Here is a 20,000-nt window from a genome sequence, read left to right on the forward strand (position 1 = left end):
GATCGATAATAAATATCAGTCTTTGTTTTTCTCTTCTGATTTTTCTTCTTCATTTTTTGGATTGATAATCCAAAGAGTAAAAACTGACCGTGTGTAACAGACTCTGTTTTAGGACGGAGGACATGAAGAAGGATTTCTGGGCTGTGAGGGAGTTTTTAGTTGCAGTACCGTGTTTGGCCACCAGGACAAAACCTCTCTGCAGCTCATGCGTTAGCCTCGTCTGCTGTTTGTCTACAGTTTGAAGCTCTGGTAGCTGTTATTCTTCAGCGCCGTTACCCAGAATCCTCTGCTGACGGCGAGCAGAGCCTCTGAATGACGTGAATTATTAACTCTGTTGTAGCGCCGCAGCTGAACAGGAATCTGTGTGATGTGGTTTTCATGAGCAGCTCTTTCATCTGCTGTTGGATGTCGGCGAGCTGGTGGGAGGATTCACGAACAGCTGAAAGCTGCTGTCCACGAAACGCCCCGCCCTCCTCCCGACCTCCACCTGCTCAGCTGACAGAAGGCCGACGATGAGCCGGATCCAGAACAGTGATGCCTGTTCAGGTCATGTGACCCGTAAAATTCACTTGATTCATCAATTAAGTTTTTCAGATTACGGTGCTCACGTCCACCTTTTCAAATTAATGTCTAAATGTCTAAATTAAGGGTTAATTAAGGCTTAATGAAGCTAATTAAGGATAAAGTCGGTGTATTTAGTGGTTTCAGGATGTTTGACCCTCAGAACAACGAAACTCTGACACATGTGACGACTTCAGTTTGAGCGAAGCGACTTCAGAGTTCTGAAGCTGACGACGAACGAGCAGCTGAATAATGAATGAACAGCTGGAAGTAATCAATGATATTGATTTCACTGGTATTGATCAAGAAGCACATGAATGTAGATCTGCTGTCGGCGTCTCGGTGCCTCTGCTGTGTTTCAGGGACGGTGTGATCTAACCCTACAGCTGGTCTGGGGTCTGTTCTTAGACCTCCTCCTGGACTCTTCAGTTCTTCCTCTTTGCTTCTGGTGAAACCCGAGCCGCTGGCGTGGAGGATATTTTTACCGGACAGTATCTGGAGCTTCCTCCGGTGGTTAATCACATGAGCCGGACTGCTGCCGGCGGAGGGGGGCGATGAAGATACGATTTCTCCCCCCTGACCCCGCAGAGGTGGTTTCCTGTGAGGGCGGAGGTCCTGCAGGGTTTCTGTCAGCGATGGAGGTGCTGAGGCTGAAGCTGCTGTGAGATCCGGATCACTTTCACACACTCGCTGCTAAATGTTTCAGACTGAAGAGGTTTGTGAAAAAGACGCTGCTGAAGGTTTTTATTCACACTGAACGAGCCGTTACAGAGAAACTCTGCATGCAGGTCCTTTACTTCACTAAAAGTACTAATACACACTGAGAATACTTCACTACAAGTAAAAGTCCTGCATTCAAAACCCTACAGGCAGAGGTGAAGGTGTTTTTAACACATGAGAACATTTCGGGAGACTTTGTAGAAGCAGTTTTCAGTGAGAATGTGACGACCTTTATTTTGAAGGAATTCATTCTTGTGTGACATTTAGAGAAAATTACAAATTGGAAGGATCGTTTTGAAAAGTTGACATGTTTGGAGAGCATTTTATAAATTGAGGACAGTTTGGAAGGTTAAGATGTTTTGAAATACTTCCTGAAAGTCAGGACAATGACTGAAGTTTGGACATTTCTTGGACACTGGGGACGTCTCTGAAGGAGACATTTGGAAAGAGACAACGTGTCTCCAGCACATCTTTAGTTACTTTGCAGTTTCAGATTATCAGTACAACACACAGTTATCCAACAAACTCTGACAGCAGAGTATGAAGAACTTCAGCAGCTCGATCTTAGATCTATAAAATCAATAATCAATAATGATTCTGAAATAAAGAACTATGATGAATACTGAACACTTTGTACTTTTACTTTACCTGACAGCTGCTGAGTACTGCTGCTGAGTACTGCTGAGTACAGCTGCTGAGTACTGCTGCTGAGTACTGCTGAGTACTGCTGAGTACTGCTGCCATCGACTGAGACTACAACTAATCTGATCAGTTACTGTGTGTGTGTGTGTGAGTGTGTGTGTGTGTGTGTGTGTGTGTGTGTCTGTGTGTGAGTGTGTGTGTGTGTGTGTGTGCGTGCGTGTGTGTGTGTGTGTGTTTGTGCGTGTGTGTGTGTGTGTCTGTGTGTTTGTGCGTGCGTGCGTGTGTGTGTGTGTGTGTGTGTGTGCGTGCGTGCGTGCGTGCGTGTGTGTAAATGAGATAAACCCAGAGTTAAAGAATCACATGATCATCGTCATCATAATGTTATTCCACATTTCATCAAACACGACAAAAACTGAATGAATTAAAACTAAAAATCTGATTTAATGACGGAAACATTTGTTCTGGCTGCTGGTCCCCCCCCCACTGTAATCCTGACAGGGAACACACACACAGACGCACACACACACACACTACACGCACGCACAAACACACTACACACACGCACACACACGCACACACACACACACTACACGCACGCACAAACACACTACACACACGCACACACACGCACACACTACGTGCACACATGCACACACACACACAGTACACACACACACACAGACACACACACACACACACACACAGGAGATAAAAACAGCTGATGTCCACGGAGCTGCTTCAGTCTCTGTCCCTCTGTCTGACTGGGACACTTGGACAGAACTCAGTCATGTGATGAGGGACACTTTGTCCACATGAGCTGCTGCACCAGAAACTCAGACACTGATCCGTCCAACGGTTGTCTTCCCTCTGCAGGCTTCCTGTCCCGCCCCCACCATGAGCGACATCTACGAGTCAGCGGCGAACTCTCTGGGTCTGTTCAGCAGCCCGTGTCTGACCAAAGTGGAGCTGCGCCTCACCTGCAAAGGCATCTCAGACCGAGATGCTCTGTCCAAACCCGACCCCTGCGTCGTCCTCAAGATGCAGTCCCACGGACAGTGGATGGAGGTAGGTCTCCATGGCAACCACACCACTCTCTCACCCGCCGCCTGCTGTAGCTTCTACGGGCTGAAGTGAAAAGATTAGTGCAGTGCAGACGGCGGCGGAGCGACTGAGCTGCTACAGGTGAGCGGCGCCGAGGTCACAGTAACACCTGGTAACACCTGGTAACACCTGTTAACACCTGGTAACACCTGGTTACACCTGGTAACACCTGGTTACACCTGGTTACACCTGTTAACACCTGGTAACACCTGATTACACCTGCCAACTGTCTGTGCTGCTTTCTGAGGCCTGAAGCTTTCAACACACCTTCAGAGTGTTTACACAGACAACAGGCTGGTCACGCCACCGCAGCGTCTGTGTGGACTCGAGTACCATTTGATGGTAGTTGTACTGGAGTATTTCCACTTTATAGTACTTTTTTTTACTCCACTGCATGTTTTGTATTAATAGAAAATATAATCAATGAATAAACTGTGATGGATTTTATGGAGTCTGTCGTGTATGAAGTTATTGAAATGAGCTCCAGCTCTACCAGCTGCAGCATCAGTCCTGCTGCTCTGCTGTCTGCAGCCGTGTCAATAAAGATTATTCAGGTTGAACACAACAGAAGAGGACGGCATGGAGCTGGGCTTTCCCAGCCTCAGTGAACGTGTCCTGCAGCTGAGAGGCGAGCGAGCTGAAGACAAATACTCTGAAAGCCGCTGAGCAGAACCAGCTGATGAAGATGAACCAGCTGATGAAGATGAACCAGCTGATGAAGATGAACCAGCTGATGAAGCTGGCTGCGAGCCGCCGCTGAATAAATAACGCTAAAACGAGCTGCGTTACAGGAAGTGACAGGAGGCAGACCAAACAGAGTCCGTCTGTAGAAGTACTAATACTACACTGTGAAAATACTCCACTGCAAGTGACAGTGCTGCTTTCAAAACTATACTTAAGTATTTAAGTATTACCAGCCGTAAATACAGTATGAAAAGTGAAAGTACTGTCTGCGCAGTAACATGCTGCCTGTCCTCGTCCTCAAACATAAAGGACCAAACCGCTCGCAGCTCGTTCAGCTTCAGGCGGGAGGAGATCCTGGTTTGGAAAAGGAAATACTAATAATACAAGTACCTCAGTTTTGTACTTAAACAGAGCAGCTGAGTACATGTCGTCTGCGGCTGAAATACTTCACAGGATATTTAATGAAGTCTGATCCAGACTCAAACTCAGACGTGACTCGAGGGTTTTAATCTGGACTCCGGTCTTCATCCGACAGACGGACTCAGTGATGAGGAGAGTCCGTCTGCCCCCCCCCCCTCGTTCGCTCTGATCGGCCATCTGGAGCTGAAGCGGTGGTTAAACTGTCTGGAAGCTGCTCAGGTTCTCGTGGATTCTCTGCTGGCTTCAGGTTTTCTGGGATCTGAAGGAGGAGACGAGTCCGAACGCTCAGCGAGTCTCCTCCGGAGCTCCGCCTGAACAGGAGACGTGACGGTGGTTAACGGTCTGCGTGCCGCCGGCGTCTTCCTGATCAAAGAGCAGCAAACAGTCAACGCCAACAAAAAGAGTATAAAAGAGTGTGAGTCTGTCTGTCTGTCTGTCTCTCTGCCTGTCTGTCTCTCTCTCTGTCTGTCTGTCTCTCTGTCTGTCTGTCTCTCTCTCTGTCTCTCTGTCTGTCTCTCTGCCTGTCTGTCTCTCTCTCTGTCTGTCTGTCTCTCTGTCTGTCTGTCTCTCTCTCTGTCTCTCTGCCTGTCTCTCTCTCTCTCTGTCTGTCTGTCTGTCTCTCTGTCTCTCTGCCTGTCTGTTTCTCTCTCTGTCTGTCTGTCTGTCTCTCTGCCTGTCTGTCTCTCTGCCTGTCTCTCTGTCTCTCTCTCTGTCTGTCTGTCTGTCTGTCTTTTTTTAAATCCAATAGGACGAGGGGACACGATGGGACGAGCTGCAGCTGGACCTGGACGAGCGTCTTCAGGTCTGTCCAGAGTCTGTGTCTGCAGGTCGTCTTCGGTCTCATCGGAGCGTCTCACAGCTTCTGTCTTCTTCCTCTGACACATTAAAACCGTCCTCTCACGTCCTGCTCGTCCGTCCTGCTCGTCCGTCCTCCACCTGCAGCAGGATTCCCGTCACTCAGCCGTCGTCTCTCCTCGTCCTTCATGTGTCTCAGGAGTAAATGAGTAAACGGTTTGTGTGCTGCCGGCTCATCGAGGCTCATCTTGATTAAAGAACGAAGGCGTCACAATTAAAACCACAGCGGCCTCCTCGTTAGCAGCTCTGAGATGTTGTTGCATCAAAGCGATTTTCCTCTTCTTCGTCTTTTCATCAGGAAACGAGCGGAGCTCAGGGGAAACGGTGATGTGGAGCTTTGTTCGCAGCGACTCCACTTTAAAACATTATTATTTTCATGTTCATGCTTTTATTCCGGAGTCGACCAGAATAACTTTAACACTTTCATGTTCCAGAGGGCTTTATTTGTCTCCTGCTGTCCATCACCGCAGCATCGTTCTGCTCTCTGATTGGTCAGCTCACGCAGGCCTGAGCATCAATCCGATCTGCCCAGCAGGCTGCTCACGTTACAGATCCGAGCTATTTTAATCAGCGTTTACAGACCGCGGCAGAAGACGAGTCAGAACCTGAGAATCCAGTTTTTAAGTTTCCGTCTGGATCTGGTGACGGTCGTCCGTGCAGCCGTGAGCTCGCTGCAAACACGAGCTGCGGCTGGAAATATGAATAATAAATGAGTCGTGGGGTTGCGGCTGCTGACGGGTGAAATGAGTTCAGTCTATTGATTCCACTGACAGGCAGGGTGACTTCCTGTGGCGCTCTGCGGTCTGTAGCACAGGCGCCGATCCCGTGGCTGCTCGGTGCCGTGGCACCAGAAGAAGAAGGCGGAGCTCCAATGGAGATTTATGGAGAATATCGAGCAGTCACGGAGAATGCCGAGCTCTCACGTGTTGCGGCGTGGTCGTGGCCCAATGAGCTCAAACTCTGCGCTAAGCCTGCTCCGTGCGCGGCGTCGGATGTCAGATTCAGCGCCAAAGTGCTGGACGCAAAACTAACCGTGACCAGAGACGTGACCTAGCGAACAAAATGAATACATTTGTTGCAGGAAAACCCAGAAGAAGAAAGAAGAAAGACTTCCTGTTCCTCCAGATGAAGTTCAGTCGGGCTTCTATTCATCCTGTCGGGTTTGTTTCTCCATGGCAACCAGCTCACTCTACATTATCCCACTGAGACATCGTTCAATAAAGTGACACAAATATTGATAAAAACATATTTTATTGATTTAAAATGAGCCGACTCTCACTGTGAGCAGGAAAACTTATTTCTTCACAGATATTCAGAGAAATCATGTGACATGTGGAGACGTGACGGGACATCCCAGACCTGAGAGAGACGGAGCTGGAGACAGAGTTTGGTTTCTGTTATTCTGTTCTGATGGATAAAAGTCCTGCAGCTGATTTCTGCTTCAGACATTAAAAATCTGTCTCCAGTTTTGTCTCCAGTCTTTTAGCAGACCGATCGTCCATGCTGTGTTTCTCTTGGTGTTTTTTCATGTCTGTCCTCTTCAGTCTGGTCAGTCTCTGTGTCCTCAAGTCTCTTCAAGTCGGTCCAGTGTTGTTCTTTACTTTTCTTGTCTTTTTTGTTGAGGACATGTCTTCTCCAGTCACACGTCAAGTGTTTTGTCCAAACAAATTAAAAATAATGTTGACAAAATGCTCCATATTTTACGTCTGAGATCAGCTGGTTCTTTGTTATTGATCTTGGTACATTAATGGATCGCACCTTTAGTCTCTGACTGTTAGGAGTTCCTGAGCAGGCGGTCGTCTGTCGACAAATAAACAACGCTGAATTTTGGTGATTGACCAATCAGAGTCGAGTATTTAAGAGTGCTGGGTTCTATCATTAATCCCTCTGAGTATTTTTTCTGTGTGTGTCTGTGTCGGTGCTGAAATTAGTACTTTTGAGTACTTTTGAGTCCCTTTGAGTACTTTTTCCAAATCTTTATTGTCATGCAGGCTTTAGTTTTGCAGTTTTATCTTGGGCCTGCGAGAGCATTCAGCTGTTTTAGCTCCAACCGGCAGAAACATAAACCAGGGTCTGTGGTCTGTAGTAGAAACGGCTCTGGCCCTTTTGTAGACGGCTTCAGTGTCCTTAGATCAGTCTGGTTTGTTATCAGTGTGCACTCCTGGGGAGTCTTAAAAAGGAGGCTCAAGACTCACCTTTTTGGTTTGGTCTCTTTTAAACTTTGAATTCTTCTATTATGCTATTTTTACTTCTTATATTTCTTATGACTTGTTCTTAGTTATGCACTTTATCAGTATTACATCTTAAAATCTTATTACTTTTATTTATTATTTACTATTTATTAGTTATTTATTTGTCTATTTTTCCTCTACATTTTTAACTTTCTTAAAGCTTCTAATTCTTGTGCATTATACCTGCTTTTATCTTTAATTTATTTGGTTATTTATCTATTTATTTATTTTTTCTTTAGTCTTTTAATTCCTAGCTTCAGTGTTTCCTCATGGGGGGCCTCCACACTGGGGTGTATGCCCAGTCTGCCCACGGGGGCCGTTGCTTGGAGGCCGCCTGGGCCCGAGGGACTTGGGTGGCTCTGCATTAAGTGCGGAGTCTGCCCCTGTCCATCGGCGTCCGGGTGGTCTCTGTGGCGGCGCTCCCGGTGGCCGCAGGCTGTGGCGCTTCCCAGTGTGGATGGCTCCCATAGCTGTTTCCTCACATGGTTCCTCAGTGCCCTGCCATGTCTCAGCACTGTGTGTGTGTGTGTGCGTATGTGTGTGTGTGTGTTTTGTGAGTGTTTGTGTGAGCGCATGTGTGTATATCTGGAAGCGGGATATTGTCTGTCATATTATGCTTTTATTCTCTCTGTTGTTGTATTCTTTTATCTTGTGAAGCACTTTGTGTTGCATTTTAAATGGATGAAAAGTGCTATATAAATAAAGTTTGATTTGATTTGATTTGATTTAGTCCTCTGCAACGTCCACACTGAACCCCCCGGATGGAAAACGGGTCATCTGTGCCTTGATCCCCCTCAGATCCACAACCAGCTTCCTGGTCTTGGTCTCTTTGAGCTGCAGATGGTTCTACTCACACCATGAGACAAAGTGACCCACCTCAAGCCTGTGCTCAGGACTGTCCTCTGCAGGGTCCCGGCGCTGCTGTGGTCCAGTCAGGTCGGGGGGCGTCCACCTGTACTGCTGTCAGCCGTTCATGCAGTAGAGCTGCCGGGGCGGTGTTGAAAGAACCGGAGAAGTCAAAAAACATGATCGCAGTGCTCGCTGGCTCGTCAAGGCGGGCGTGGACGTGGTTCAGAAGGCAGATGATGGGGACCTCTGGACGGGCTCTGAGAGGGCCCTGAACTCGGGCCGGAGCTGTCTCCACCTGTTAGTATTGGTTCCTGTTGGTGATAGGTCAGCTGTTGTCCTGTTCTGTTCTGAGCTTTGTTGCTCTGAGGTTTCCCTCCGTGAGCTCGCTGGCTTCTCTTCAGCTTCTCTTTAATTGATCTCTTGTTTCATTAAAAGCTCAGAAGCATCTGGAACAGTTTCAGCTGTGTCTGGAACAGTTTCAGCTGCGTCTGGAACAGTTTCAGCTGCACCTGGAACAGTTTCAGCTGCACCTGGAACAGTTTCAGCTGCACCTGGAACAGTTTCAGCTGCACCTGGAACAGTTTCAGCTGCATCTGGAACAGCTTCAGCTGCATCTGGAACAGTTTCAGCTGCATCTCGGCGTCTGTCGGGCTTCAGTTTTCATGTTTGCTGGATTCAGTTTGAGGCTTCCTCTGTTATCTGCTGCCACGACGAAAGCTCGTATCTGTTCAACGGTTATTTTAAGAAAAGATCGTTGGCAGGTTTATATGTGTGTGTGTGTGTGTGTGTGTGTGTGTGTGTGTGTGTGTGTGTGTGTGTGTTTGCATCACTTCACTGTTGGATTATTGTATTTTTCTCGTGGTTGATGAACGATGATGGACTGTCGTTTTGAAAACAAACGCAGTGATGGATGGATGTTCTGCAGCTGACCTGGACAGTCGTGTGTATTTGAGAGCGAGTTGTATTTATTGTTCACAGACATTTATTTATCAAATTTATACCAATGTCATGATGAAGCAACACAAATATCCACAATATGTTACGGTTTATGACCTTTAGCCGCCTCTCAGAGCCACGGTGTCGGACATCAGGCTCCTCCCTCCATCGCTCAGACAGACCTGAACCCTGAGCACCTGGCCTGTGAGGCGGCCCTGAGGCGTCACAGCCTCAGGTGATAGCTCAGTGACCGCGATGACCCGACACACACGTATTGAAGCTTCAGAGGGGGGACGTGGTTCAGACCCTGACTGATGAGACGTGGAGCTGCTGGATCTGCGATCGAGTCGTGAGATTCACTCTGCGTCGTCTGTGTGTCTTCTGAGTGTGTGAACCGGTCCAGGGCCGGCCCTGAACTGGTCAGACCTGGTTTCTGTTGCCCCACTTTATGTTTCTCGGAGTATTTTTAGCCGTTTGCTCGGCGGCGGCTCTTTCTCTCTGCAGCTGTGATCTGTTTTTACTTCCCTCTCGCTCCTCTTCATCGTCTCCTCTCTGTTTTCTTTCCTGTCAGCGTTCACACCTGTTCTGCGTCTTCACTTCAGCCTGGATGGGACCGGATGAAGCGACGGGAGGTCAAAGTCCAGACAGGAAGCTGACGTCTTCCTCTTCCTCACACATTCGTTCTTCTCGTCTCGGGTCGACGAACACATTTGAACAGATTTAGATGAAGAAGGATCTTTCAGTGTGTCTCAGATCTGATCTCAGATCTGCTCTCAGGACTCACCTTGTGAATTTAAATCTTTATTGGAACATTGATCAGCAGCATTAACGCCTGGCCCAGGTGGGAAATAACTAAGTACTGTACTTGCGCACAGTTTTGGGGTACTTATACTCAAATTATACTACTTTAACTTCAACTTCACTGCATGTTTTAGCTACCAGTTACTTTGCAGTTGAAGATTTCACATAAAGAAAACTAAATGACATGAAATGACATCACTAAAGCAGCGTTTTCTTCCTTTTTTGATTTGAACAAATAAACTTTGTTTTTTCTTCTTTATTCATTAATCATCTGACGACCCCTCAGATTTCTCTGGTGACCCTCTGGAGGGCCCTGAGCCTGTGGTTGGGACCCACTGGACTGACCCAGCTGACTGTATGTTTGTGTTTTCAGGCTCTTTCCGCTGATCGACAGTTGACACTCGCAGCGACATGCTAACAAACGCAGTCGTGCACCGATGATACCAGTGAAGAAGAAGACCGCTCGCTCGTAAACAACAGCTGATTTCAGAAATCTGCTCGGATGTTTTCAAAGATTCGGACGAGTTTAACAGAAGCTAACAGAAGCTAACAGACGCTAACAGAAGCTGACAGAAGCTAACAGACGCTAACAGAAGCTGACAGAAGCTAACAGAAGCTGACAGAAGCTAACAGAAGCTGACAGAAGCTAACAGAAGCTGACAGAAGCTAACAGAAGCTAACAGAAGCTAACAGAAGCTGACAGAAGCTAACAGAAGCTGACAGAAGCTGACAGAAGCTGACAGAAGCTAACAGAAGCTGACAGAAGCTAACAGAAGCTGACAGAAGCTGACAGAAGCTAACAGAAGCTAACAGAAGCTGACAGAAGCTAACAGAAGCTAACAGAAGCTGACAGAAGCTGACAGAAGCTAACAGAAGCTAACAGAAGCTGTACAGAAACTGTGCAGACGTTTGGCAGAAGCAGAAAACAGAAAACAGACGGATGTGAGAGGCCGCCGCTGAATTATCGCTCAGCTGCTGTGAAAGTTCTGTCAGCCAGACTTCTCTCACACCTGTCCGACAGCAGAGCGACACACCTGCACCTTCGACCAATCACGTCGCTGCGTCGCAGATGTTCAGCTTCATCATTTCGCCATCCTCATCAGTCAGCTGAGTCCTCGTAGGTTAAACTTGAGTGTGAGTGAAGGAGCGTCTGATTTCTGGATTCTCGTCCTCATTAAAGATCTAATTATAATCCAGAGCAGAGAAAAAACAACTTTAAGCATCGATCTTCACACCTTGCTGCACATTTTCACACAACCCCCACAATCCTCTGCTCACGCCCTCAGACTCACGGACAGGAGGGATTCGTTTTGAAGTATTTTTGGTGCTAATGCTTCGTGCAGAGTGAATGAACATCTGTTCACTGACCGAAGCATTTAAAGACGTTTGTGTCGGCTGGCGGAGCAGAAACAGATCTGACTGTTCTCAGATCAGATTCTGAAGCTGCTCAGATAAAACCAGCCGCTGGTCGACATGTTTTCAGCTGATCTGAGGTGATTCTGTCCCCTGGAGTCGCCTGATGAACGTCAGTCCACTGTTCGCTGTCCTTTAGCTCAGTTTTTGGTCCCCTCCAGCTCCTGAGGGACACATCTGGTCCAGCAGCTTGTCTCTAACGGTGTCAGAAGTGAGCTGTTTGACACGTGGCGGCGGCGGCGGCGTCCGATCGATGGCTGGTCTGAAGCATCGATGAGTGCTGCGAGGATCTATTCCTGTTGGTATGCTGAGCGTCCTCGTGTCGTCCCCTCTGAGTTCTCTTTGTTGTCTTCTGGCTGTTTGTCTCCACGCTGGAGGAAACAGGAAACACATCTGTTACCTCCAGACCCTTTCAGGTCTGTCAGCAGCTTCGCTTTCTTCAGATCCGTCAGTCATGCGGTCGTTAAGATCTGTCAAACGAGCTGTTGTCGGTGTTTTCCCGCCCTCGTCGATGTGAAGCGGCGGCAGCGGGAAGCCGCTCGTCGTCTCTCGTCTCTTCAGACTCGTTAAAAAGTGAAGTTCAGAGCGAGGTGGGCTCTCAAACTGCAGAGTCCGACCTGCTGTCTGCGATCAGGCGGATCACAGCCGGCGGATCATTAGCCTTCAGCTTGTTACCGCCGCTCGAATGTAACTAAGTACATTTACTCAAGTACAAATCTGAGCTACTTGACTTCTCTTCCATCAGTAAAAACGTGTCTGTACATCAGCTGTGGAAGAGTTTATAAATCTGATGTCATGTTAGAAATTAAACTCCACAGCAGTTAATCCAAGTACATCTGAAACGATCAGTCCATTGATCGATCGGTCGGTTTAAAGATAATCAATGATCGTCTATTGATGATGGTTTGAGTGATTGTTGATGTTTGATTTGCTGCTTCTCCTCTGAATGATCTGAATGTGTTTGTAATAATGTGGAGCTTTGGACTAAACAAACACTGTGAAGGCGTCACTTTGGCCTCATCGTCACCACATTTGTCAATATTTTCACAATGTTTCCAAACCGAACGATTAATGGAGGAAATAATCAGCTGATTGATCCAGAATGAAGAGAATCATTAGCACTTGAAGAACTTCTTGATCTGGAATGAAAAGAAAAAACGATACGTGCCTTAATTTGATTCGATCATAATGAATCGTTTACAGAATCCAGCTGATCCAGATCTCTGCAGCGAGCCGACACACGTCAGGTCAGAGCTCAGCTGCACCTGCTTTCAGCTCCAGGACCTGGACTCTGCTCTGATCTGTAGATCAGTACGGTAGGGGGGCGCAGAAAGAACCACACCTGTCAGCATGACAGTAAAAATGTGTGAATGTTTGCAAAATGAATCATCGCCGTCCACTCAGAGCGGTCTCCGTCTGATACAGGCTATAATAAAGCCCCCAAAAAGACGAGTTTCACTGTGTCACAAGTTCAGGACAAAGTTCTCATAAAGTCCAGTTAGAGCGTCAGCGGTCCACCATGTCCACACCGCTGAGCATTTCCTGCCTCCAGCCGCCAGGTTTCTTCTTCTGTTTGTTTCCTCTCGTCTCACAAACGTCCTCAGACGCAGACAGAACGAGGCTGAAAACTGGTAAATACTGAGGAACGCGTCCAGCGGGTCAGTGGGAGGACGTCAGGTTTCCTCTCACACTCCACGCTGGATTTCAGCTCGTTCACACAAACTTCAACAATCCAATGAAAGTGTCTGTGGAGGAGCTCCAGCCTGAACGCCATCTGTCTGACAGCACTGAGGACGGGAGGCTGCGTCCCACTGTTGCACAGTTTGACGACGTGCAGCTTCTCAGCAGCAGGAGTTTTTCTGTCTCCGTCTCAGTGAAACAGGATTTACTGTCACCTGTCAACCAATCAGCGCAGGCAGGATGTGACGTCGTCTTTCTTTGCCGCTCGTCACTTTTTCTTCTCAGCGAAGTGAAAACAGGAAGTCAGATATCCACCGTGTCGTTTTGTCCTCTGTGTCTCCCGCAGGTGGATCGGACCGAGGTGATTCGCAGCTGCGTGAACCCCACCTACTCCAAGGTTTTCACTTTGGACTTTTACTTTGAGGAGGTGCAGCGTCTGCGCTTCGAGCTGTACGACATCAACAACAGCAGCCACAACGGCCTGAAGGAGGCCGACTTCCTGGGCTCGGTGGAGTGCACGCTGGGACAGGTGAGTCGCCTGGACACACCTCATGCTCATGTTTATCTCAGGCTGTTATTGGCTGCGCTGGTTGCTGGGTTGTGTGTGGCAGATTTTGATTGGTCAAGTGGATTTCACTTGAAACCTGAGACTCAGCAGAGGAGCTGGAGCCAAAATGGCGTCCGTGTGTTCGTGTTTCCGAATGTTGTGACGTAGAAACACAGAAGACAAACAGAAGACAAGCACATCAAATCCTCTTTTAGTGAATTATTATCTTGTTCTGGACTAAATTAAGATAAGTTAATAAGATAAGTTAAGATAAGAACTATAAATCAAAAGCACAAAAGTCTGGTTCTCGGTGAATTTGAGCACTTTCAACACATTTAATTCATCACTTTCATTAAATGTAGGTGGTGATGTTGTTCTGTTTCCTGTGTGCTGCTTTGTCTTACTTCCTGTTTGTGTGTTTTCCCGCCTCTGTTTGCTTGTGTGCCCTGTGTGTGTGTTTCAGGTGGTTTCTGGCTCTTTGCTCAGGTTACTTGGATATTGTCTGTTCTTGGATTTGAATTCTTCCCCGTGGCCTTTCTCTGCCTCTCGTCACATCCCGTGAGACTTCTGTGTTCATAAATTCGTCGAGTCCAGCGAGTCTCTGCTCACCTGTAGCATCTGTACACCTGGTTTTAGGGGTTACGTTAGATTTAAGCTGTGGTCAGGCGTCCGGCTGATGGTTAGGAGCTAGAAAATGAATTGTGAATGAGAGTCCTCATAAAGGTAGAAGTACAAACGTGTGGGAGGTAAATACCAGGAAGCTGTCAATCATCACCTCACCTGAGCTTTGGATGTTGAAATCCTGAAAAACACAGCTGAGACGTTTCTCTGCCTTCAGTTTCTAATTGTTAATGTATTTAACATAAAACACCGTGAGAGGCTCCTGAACGCAGCAGACAGACGACCTGAAAACACTCGTTCATCCACTCTGCTGGGGCAGCTTTGGCTTTTTTGAGAGCTTAGAAGCCGTCAAAGGGCTGAAATGATGCACAGACAGACTCATAATATTCACAATGAAGAAGAAAATCAAAAACTGACTGAAGAAAACAAACATTAATCATTTATCTGCAGCACAAACTGCAGTTTCGGGTCTTTTGAACTTTCTTTAATGAGAGATTTGACTCAGATCTTTTAGTGAAAAAACAAATGACTGACTGAGTTTATTAATGAAGACAGAGTGTCAACGTTAATTGGGCTAACAGGTTAATTCAGCGCTGAAGCATTTAATTTCTGTATGAGGACAAAACAAACTGTTGAAGAGAAAAGCAGCAAACGACCTCAAAGATCAGTCGACTTTATTTCAGCTTTATTTGATTTTTTTATGATTCAGTCGTTTTCTCAAACAGCTGCTCGCTGAAACAAACAGCAGCCAAAAGCTTCTGTTGGGACTATTTTCAGCGGCGGATAAATCCACACAGTGCTGTAGTGAGTGTTTGAGGCAGCAGGCCGGTGTGTGTGTGTGTGCGTGTGTGTGTGTGTGTGTGTGTGTCTGTGTGTCTTGGTGATGAAGAACACTGAGGCTCACTGATGGGTTTTAATGGAGGTCTGTGGTTCAGAGGAAGAAGATCGATCAGGCTGTGACACACACTGAACTGTTAGTGGTTAGCGGTTAGCATTCACTGCCAGTTCAGCCGTGTGTAAGAGTCTTGTGACTGGGGGGGAGTCGAACAGTTGAACAGCCTGGTGACGATGAGGAGGAAACGAACACGTTCTCCATCTGCTGCTGTCTCATTAAAAACTGAAATGAAAGCCTCTGCAGGACGACGGAGCGATTTCCTGCAGAGGAGGAAACTGTTGGAGGAGTTTTAGCAGGTGGAGCTGAAGAAGAGGAGTCTGTGGTGAAGCCATCAGCAGTCAGGAACAGCCTCCTCCTCCTCCTCGTCTTCCTCTCCTCGTCTTGGTCTCTGCCAGCAGCGTCGCTCGGCTCGGCTGCCAGCTCCTCCGCCGGCCAGATGGCTGACGGAGCAACGGAGGTTTCTGCTGACGGGGGCTGGAAGAAGCTCTGAGGAAACACGAGTAGAGGAGCGGGTGGAGGCTGAAGAACAGCAGCTTCTGCTCCAGGCTGCTGACGGTGCAGCTTCAGGAAGAGAGAAACACCTTTAATGAAGCAGCATGAGAAGCTTGTTAAATACAAACAACTGTTCAAAGAAGACAAAAACCATAACCCCTCTGCTGGATCTGCTGACCCTCTGGAGGGGCCGGACCCCCGGGTTGGGCCCCGCAGGACTGTATATGACGTAGTTGAAAGCAGCTCCACCTGCAGCAGCTCCACCTGCAGCAGCTCCAACAGTAACATAACACTACACTTAAAGCGACATGTTATTAAGTGTTCAGAGTACTTTAAATACATGACGCTGGTAATACTACTGTACTTTTACTTCACAGGGATTTTAAATGCAGACTTTCACTTGTGGCAGAGTATCTTTATAGTGTGGTACTAGTACTTCTACTGAATATTCTCCGCAGTGATTGTGGACACATGAATGTGATCCTGCTGTCGTTGTTTGTTTGTTCTGAGAACACACGTCTGTACCTGCAGCGCAGCACAGCGCTCACCTGTGTGTTCACCTGGACTGTGTGTGTGTGTGTGTGTGTGTGTGCGTGTGTGTGTGTGTGTGTGTGTGTGTGTGTGTGTGTGTGTGTGTGTGTGTGTGTTTCCAGATCATCTCTCAAAGGAAACTGTCCAAAGCTCTGCTGAGACCAGGAGGCACTGTGGGGAAAGCCATCATCACGGTGAGCTGCGCCTCCTCTCTCTGATCCAGAATCAGGTTTCTTTCTCAGCAGGTTTTCACACACGAGTCAGATAAAAAAAAAAGTGCAGCAGAAACCGAGGATCATAAATGTAAAATAAAGATTCACGTTAAAAATCTATGAAACACGTTTCTGTGTGCTGGATCCTGCAAATGAGCAAAGCCTGGAGATAAAGCTGGTGCCAGTTCACACAGTCGTTACACTCCTGATCCGCATCAGAACGCAGACCAAGACCACCACAACAAAACCTCAATGAAAGAAGAGAGAGACCAGTTTTCTAAAGGAGGCCCTGAACACTCGTCCCCTCGAGTTCATCCATCCTTCATCCTTCATCCATCCTTTATCCATCCTTCATCCGTCATTCCATCCTTCATCCTACATCCATCCTTCATCCATCTGTCATTTCATCCTTCATCCATCCTTCATCCATCTGTCATTTCATCCTTCATCCATCTGTCATTCCATCCTTCATCCAACCTTCATCCATCCGTCATTCCATCCTTCATCCATCTTTCATCCATCATTCATCCTTCATCCATCCATCATTCCATCCTTCATCCATCCTTCATCCTTTCTTCATCAGTCATTCCATCCTTCATCCATCCTTCATCCATCCGTCATTCCATCCTTCATCCATCCTTCATCCATCCGTCATTCCATCCTTCATCCATCTTTCATCCATCATTCATCCTTCATCCATCCATCATTCCATCCTTCATCCATCCTTCATCCTTTCTTCATCAGTCATTCCATCCTTCATCCATCCTTCATCCATCCGTCATTCCATCCTTCATCCATCCTTCATCCTTCATCCATCCGTCATTCCATCCTTCATCCATCCTCCATCCATCCTTCATCCATCACTCTGAGTTCACAGCAGGAAGAAGAGCTCCGTCCTTGTCTCCTTTTCTGTCTTTGTTCGTGGACTGTGGCGTCTGCAGTTTGTGACTCTCAGACATTAAAACCTCCGTCAGACAGGAAGCAGGCTTTTCGGTGCTTCTGTGGTTTTTCAATCAGCTCTGATGGCTCTGATCCTCTCAGCTGGACCGACTGAACCGTCCTCACCAGGATTTACTTCTTCATTTTTCCACAAATTCACAGCTGGAAAACCCCCCCTGATGTTCCTCTTCACCTCCGTGGACACATGAAACGCTTCAGCGGGATTTATTTTGAAAGGATTTCTGAGCAGGAAGCAGAAAATCAGAGCTTTTCAGTCTTTCTTTAAAAAACAGTTCTGCCTTTTGTTGTTAACTTAGTTCTGTCCGTCTGTCCTCCTGTCTGTCTGTCTGTCCGTCTGTCTGTCTGTCTTTCCGTCTGTCCTCCTGTCTGTCTGTCCTTCTGTCTGTCTGTCTGTCCGTCTGTCCTCCTGTCTGTCTGTCTGTCCTCCTGTCTGTCTGTCTGTCCGTCTGTCTGTCTGTCCGCCTGTTTGTCTGTCTGTCCTTCTGTCTGTCTGTCCTCCTGTCTGTCCTCCTTTCTGTTTGTCTGTCTGTCTGTCCATCTGTCTGTCTGTCCTCCTGTCTGTCTGTCCGTCTGTCTGTCTGTCCTCCTGTCTGTCTGTCTGTCTGTCCGTCTGTCTGTCTGTCCTTCTGTCTGTCTGTCCTCCTTTCTGTTTGTCTGTCTGTCTGTCCATCTGTCTGTCTGTCCTTCTGTCCTTCTGTCTGTCTTTACTTTCTCTCTCAACTTCTTGTCTCTCTTTTGTTCTCTGCGTGTTTGTCCTTCCTGCTTTCTTTCATGTCTCTCTGCGTTCTTGTCTTTCTTTTGTCTTTACGTCTCGTCTCTTTCTAGTCTTTCATGTTGAAGGTTGTTTTATCTCAACAGGGATGAGTCCTGTTTTTCTTTCCTTCATTATTTTACACTCGAAATAACAGATCCCAGATCAGAAAGAGATCTGAGGAACTTAGTCCTGGTTGAGCGGAGCCACAAACTGATCCTGAACCAGCAGCATGTTGTTGTTTAAAGATAAGCGATGGTCACAGATCTGAGATCAGACAACAATACTTGACAAAGACTCCGCCCGCACACTCACTGTCATAGACTGCACCCATCCAGTCACTGATAAAGACTCCACCCACACTCCATCAAAGACCCCACCCACCCTCCATCATAGGCTCCTCCCACCCAGTCACTGACAAAGACTCCACCACCCTCCATCATAGGCTCCTCCCACCCTCCATCATAGGCTCCTCCCACCCATCACTTACAAAGACTCCACCACCCTCCATCATAGGCTCCTCCCACCCATCACTTACAAAGACTCCACCACCCTCCATCATAGGCTCCTCCCACCCAGTCACTGACAAAGACTCCACCACCCTCCATCATAGGCTCCTCCCACCCTCCATCATAGGCTCCTCCCACCCATCACTTACAAAGACTCCACCACCCTCCATCATAGGCTCCTCCCACCCATCACTTACAAAGACTCCACCACCCTCCATCATAGGCTCCTCCCACCCAGTCACTGACAAAGACTCCACCCACACTCTATTAAAGACTCCACCCACCCTCCATCATAGGCTCCACCCACCCAATCACTTACAAAGACTCCACCCACCCTCCATCATAGGCTCCACCCACCCAATCACTTACAAAGACTCCACCACCCTCCATCATAGGCTCCTCCCACCCAGTCACTTACAAAGACTCCACCCACCCTCCGTCATAGGCTCCACCCACCCAGTCACTTACAAAGACTCCACCACCCTCCATCATAGGCTCCGCCCACCCAGTCACTGACAAAGACTCCACCCACACTCCATCAAAGACCCCACCCACCCTCCATAATAGGCTCCTCTCACCCAGTCGCTCACAAAGACTCCACCCACCCTGCGTCATAGGCTCCACCCACACTCTATTCAAGACTCCACCCACCCTCCATCATAGGCTCCTCCCACCCAGTCACTTACAAAGACTCCACCCACCCTGCGTCATAGGCTCCACCCACCCAGTCACTTACAAAGACTCCACCACCCTCCATCATAGGCTCCAGTCTCATTGTTTTCTTATATTCGTGTATTTTACATGTTTCCTTCTGTATCTTGTTTCACTGTTAGTTTTCAGAGTGAAAGATGAAGAAAGAATAAGGGAGCTTATTTTAACTGTTTGACGTCTTACGCTTTTCCTTTCTTCTCTTTCTGTCCTTCTTTCTTCTGTTTCTTTCTTTCTTTCTTTCTTTCTTTCTTTCTTTCTCTCTTTCTTTCTTTCTTTCTTTCTTTCTGTCCTTCTTTCTTTTTCTCTTTCTTGCGGTTTTTGTTCCTCCTCCTGCAGATTTTCTCTCCTGCAGGTTTTTCCGTTTTGTTTTTCCCTCTTTGTGTTTCTGTCGTCTCTGTTGCCCCCTCAGGTCGTGTCTGTTCACACGATAATAAACTGAATATATTTGTGTTTATTATCTGCAGCTACAAAGTGAAAACATGTGACAGAAAGAGCTGCAGGCTGATGTTAATCTGAGTATTATCCTGTTTATGAAATGTAATCTGTAATCGTGTTGCTGTCAGACGTAAATGTGTCGATGCTTCAGGAAGAAAAAACAGTTTGTAATGTTAGAATAAAGTGACTCAGACCTGAGAACTCCTCATCAGTGTGTGACAGGATGAGTCTGTTCACACGTTCACGGTTTGTGGAGGATTAAACTTTTTAATGGCTGACTGACTCCACCTCCCCCTGCACAGACGAACACATCTGAACATCGTCACTAATGACCCCCCAGCGACTTTCTTTACAGACTTTACATGATGCTGTTTTATGCACGCTGACACCTTATTGACATCTAAATCATTGAAAAACTGATGATCCATGTATTTAATAGTACA

At 47.3% G+C, this 20,000-nt stretch overlaps 1 protein-coding gene across 1 annotated transcript in view; it reads left to right on the forward strand.

The window, feature by feature from the left end:
* The first annotated feature begins 2,817 nt into the window (after nucleotides 1-2,817).
* Nucleotides 2,818-20,000, forward strand: part of cpne4a (copine IVa) — a 40,341-nt gene continuing 23,158 nt past the window's right edge. The window contains exons 1-3 of the mRNA XM_041941677.1: nucleotides 2,818-2,988; nucleotides 13,240-13,422; nucleotides 16,102-16,173. Of these exons, the coding sequence (XP_041797611.1) occupies nucleotides 2,818-2,988; nucleotides 13,240-13,422; nucleotides 16,102-16,173 (426 nt within the window). The remainder of the gene's footprint in view (nucleotides 2,989-13,239; nucleotides 13,423-16,101; nucleotides 16,174-20,000) is intronic.

Source organism: Chelmon rostratus, chromosome 8, assembly GCF_017976325.1.
Source record: "Chelmon rostratus isolate fCheRos1 chromosome 8, fCheRos1.pri, whole genome shotgun sequence".
Taxonomy (NCBI): Eukaryota; Metazoa; Chordata; class Actinopteri; order Chaetodontiformes; family Chaetodontidae; genus Chelmon; species Chelmon rostratus.